The 4,096-nt window shown below is 38.7% G+C and overlaps 1 protein-coding gene across 1 annotated transcript in view; it reads left to right on the top strand.

Annotated features, from left to right (window-relative positions):
* The window catches only part of LOC109376505 (calcium-activated chloride channel regulator 2-like), a 27,535-nt gene that overhangs the window by 12,919 nt on the left and 10,520 nt on the right, over positions 1-4,096 (top strand). The window contains exon 4 of the mRNA XM_019632436.1: positions 3,885-3,997. Coding sequence (XP_019487981.1) covers positions 3,885-3,997 — 113 coding nt within the window. The remainder of the gene's footprint in view (positions 1-3,884; positions 3,998-4,096) is intronic.

The raw sequence follows: 4,096 nt of genomic DNA, 5'->3' as shown, positions 1-4,096 counted from the left end.
GGCGACTTGATGACTGTGGCGTTAGCATAGCTACTATTTACTAAGTGCTTACTAGGTAGCCATAGAAAACTGAAGCTAAAAACATAAGTAACTTCTCTCTGGTCACATAATTAGCAAAAGTTGAAGGTAAGATTCAAAGTCCTTGTTTTATTCACTCTACTACATCTTACCTCTCAAGATTGTAAGAGAAATAATAGTTGGAAAGGCAGGCAATGAATTCAAAGTGTGTAGAGGTTGGAATACCTGTGGGACATTAAAATGGTGATATTTTTTAAGCAGGTGAAATGCAAGTCCAGGTGTTACAGGAGATGTCTGGGTTGTAGATAGAGACCACAGTTATCACCAAACAGGCAGTGACTGACGCTCAGGTTGCTGCTCCACAGCCTTCAAAACAAGTGGCTATAGTGAATGAATCAGTAGCATCAAATCTGGTCACTAATATTACTTTATATGCGGTTAGTACTTCAAGGTATAACTGTACTGTCATACACATGTCTCAGTTCATCCTCACAGCAATTCTATTTTAATAAGAAAGATATTATTATCCCCACTTTACAGATAAAGTGCCTAGCCTATGATGACCATTGTAACAGAGGGTAGGGTAGATGCTCTGACTGCTACTCTTTACCATAAGGTCTCTATTCAATGTTTCTTCTTGCCCAAACTGAATTTTAAAAGAAGCACCTACAAATCTAGTCCCAATTGGTTCTATAGATATTTGAATTCTGAGTAGCAGAGAAATAGTGGGGATACATGTTCTTAGAAAGTGGTAATTATGAACAACTTGTTGGGGACAGAATTCCCTCCTTCCAGAAAAGCATTCCTTTTTTGAGCCTGCAGTTCATTGAACAATATTCTAGCACTGTGACACTCTCTGCAACTAAAAAAAATTACAATTCAACATCTCTAAAGAGTTTGCTGAGATATTTGCTTGTTAGGTTACTTTTGTCTACCAATCAAATGTTGTTACCTTTCTCTTTTTTTCTTTTTGGGCCATAGGATGACAGACTCCTTCGAGTGCAACAAGCAGCAGAATTTTACTTGATGCAAATTGTTGAAATTCATACCTTTGTGGGAATTGCCAGTTTCAACAGCAAAGGAGAGATCAGAGCCCAGCTACATCAAATTAACAATGATGATGACCGAAAGCTGCTGGTTTCATATCTACCTGCCACTGTGTCAGCTGAAGCAGAAACCAGCATCTGCTCAGGGCTGAAGAAAGGATTTGAGGTACGGTAGAGCACCCCAAGCCTCTAATCACCATCACTTTCCTTTCCCTCATTTTGTATCTCTGTTTCTTCTGATTTGGAGCCANAGTCATGAAACATAGAGAAAGGAGTTAAAAATAAATAACAACAACAACAACAAAAGATAGGTTTGATTCCTGTCTCCCCATCCTACTAAGCAATTATTAACATTTTGAAGTTTCAGCTTCCTTTTTGATGAAATTAGAAATGGGACTGAGAAAACCTTCTAGCTCTAAGTTCCCATGGCTCCATTAGCAGGAAGCATCTATTCTTTGTAGGAACATAGGCACTGAGCATAGATGGTAACTCTACTTTGCAATGCAAATCACACCTTTACAAGGGGTGTTGACATAGAGTTAGTATTAAACGAATTATATCTCTATTTCCAAATGGGGAGAAAGATCAAGAAGTAGATTTAAGTCGATGTTTTCCTTATCCTGTTCTTACAGAGATCAATATTTGAACTAGATCATTATATGTTGACTGATCAATAAAGGTGTAGTGGTCATTAAACATGATTTCAACAAGTAGGCTGTACAAGATAACATCTCCTGGGGTGTTTTCTTTAACACAATCTCATGCTAAGGAAGGCGGGAGATTGTTTTGTTTTGTTTTTAGACTAAGATATATATACATGGTCTGCTCTCTGTTAGCCATGTGCAAATAGACTTTAATAGAGGTTGATCGCAGTACCACAAGGGTGCCAAGTGTTTCAAGTAAAGGGTGCCAAAGGTTAAGTGTACATTTGATGTCATTCTTGAAGAAAGAAGGACATTGCTGTGGTTCTTCTAGTTTCTCAAGTTTCAGCTTACCTTTCCTTTTACCTTGAATTGCTTGTGAATGAGAAATATGTCTAGCATGACAGGAGAGCCTTTATTATCTGATAGGCTTTGTTCTTTTTCCAGGTGGTTGAATTCTGTAATGCAACTACCCACAACCAAGAAGCTCCAAACCTACAGAACCAAATGTGCAGCCTCAGAAGTACATGGGATGTAATCTCAGAGTCCCCTGACTTTGATCACAGCTTCCCCATGAATGGGACTGAGTTTCCGCCTCCTCCCATGTTCTCCCTTGTACAAGCTGGCGAAAAAGTGGTCTGTTTAGTGCTGGATGTGTCCAGTAAGATGGCAGAGGTAACGTTTTGAATCAAAATAGTTGTAAAACACTCACCATTTTTTTTTCCTATCCATTTTGAATTCTTTTTTATTTTCAGAGGGTAAAGGCAAAGGAGAGGGAGGCCAAAGGTTTGGAATAGTCATAGTCTTTTCTTGGGGGCAAGAGGAAAAATACAGAATGTGCTCCAGAAGTTAAGATAATGCAGATAAATGAAACCTACAGAAAATTCCTAACCTTCTTTCTTGTTACTAATTGCAATATTTTCTATCCAAGACCTTTTTCCAAAATCCTGACATGTGACAAAAGGCTCCTATTTAGCCACATTCCACTCACTGGTAAAGATCTCTGGTGGGGGCAAGAAACTATGAATTTGCAGCAAATGTGCCTTTCCATGATGTGTGTATTTTCCATGTCATTGTAGACAGAAAACCATATCTCAGTTACCTGGCACTCTAGCCGCCTTTCAGAAACCCACTCTCAAAAGCTCCAGGGCACTCAGATAATAGTTAAAGGCTTAGTCCATTGAGTAGGCAGATAGGCTTTAAATCCTTGTTCCTTCACTGACTGTCTGTGTAATCAAGAGCAAAATCATCTCTCTGAAGCTCAGATTTCTCATCAGTAAACTATAGGCAATGATACCTACTTTCAGTGCTGTGACAGAACCAGCTCAGGAGAGTCAATTGTTAAAGTTTTAGGAAATTTACAAACCAGTTGTTAAACAGCCATTTTTTAANATTTGCTTATTTGGTGTCTTGGTCCGTTTGGGCTGCTATAACAGCCCAAGGACTGGGTGACTTATAAACAGTAGAAATTTATTTCTCACAGCTCTGGAGTCTGGAAGTCCAAGATCAATGCACCAGCAGATTCGGTGTCTGATGAGAACCCGCTTTCTGGTACATAAAGAGCCATCTTCTCACTATCACTATGTTCTTACCTGGCAGAAAGAGGAAAAGAGCTCTTGGGGTCTCTTTTATAAGGTCACTAATTACATTATGAGGACTCTACCACCCTCATGTCCTAATCACCTCCCAAAGTCCCCTTCTTACCCCTTACCATCACACTGGGGGGTAGGATTTCAACATATGAATTTTGGGGAGACATAACCACTCAGTCCATTGCACTTAAATATGCTGCTTTCCTTTTCCCCCAATCCTGAAACTGTAGGCCTATATGAAGCTAAACAGAAGCCTGTTAGGCAGCTTCATTGGGGAAATCAGAGGATGTAGGACTCCTCACTAGTTTTCAATAGATGTGCAACAAGTAAATCACTGGTTTGCATTTACGGGACTAAACATATTTTCACACTGCTTCTTTTATAATGGTAGTGGGTAAAGGAGAAGGCAATGGGAACAGGGTGGGAAAAGAGGAAAGTGGAACAAAGAATTGTACTTCAACCCTTGGAATAAATATATATAGTCAAATAACGTTACATCTTCACTGATTAGCAAGGTCCATCCCTGACATTTTAGAAACTAGAAAAAGAAAAAAAGAAATTCAAAACAAATGCTCTCTTTTCCACAGGCAGAGTGTTTGTCCATGAATGGGCCCATCTTCGATGGGGTGTGTTTGATGAATATAACAATGAGAAACCTGTCTACATAAATGGGCAAAATCAAATTAAAGTAACAAGGTTAGTAATTTTTGTCATGTTTAAAATTTATTGGTTAGTTTGACTCTAAAGTTGTTCATAATGACAGCTAAAACTTAACTATAATTTCCAGTTTTTAAATGTT

Source organism: Hipposideros armiger, unplaced genomic scaffold, assembly GCF_001890085.2.
Source record: "Hipposideros armiger isolate ML-2016 unplaced genomic scaffold, ASM189008v1 scaffold_1140, whole genome shotgun sequence".
NCBI lineage: Eukaryota > Metazoa > Chordata > Mammalia > Chiroptera > Hipposideridae > Hipposideros > Hipposideros armiger.
This window is presented reverse-complemented; position numbering and strand designations above follow the sequence as displayed.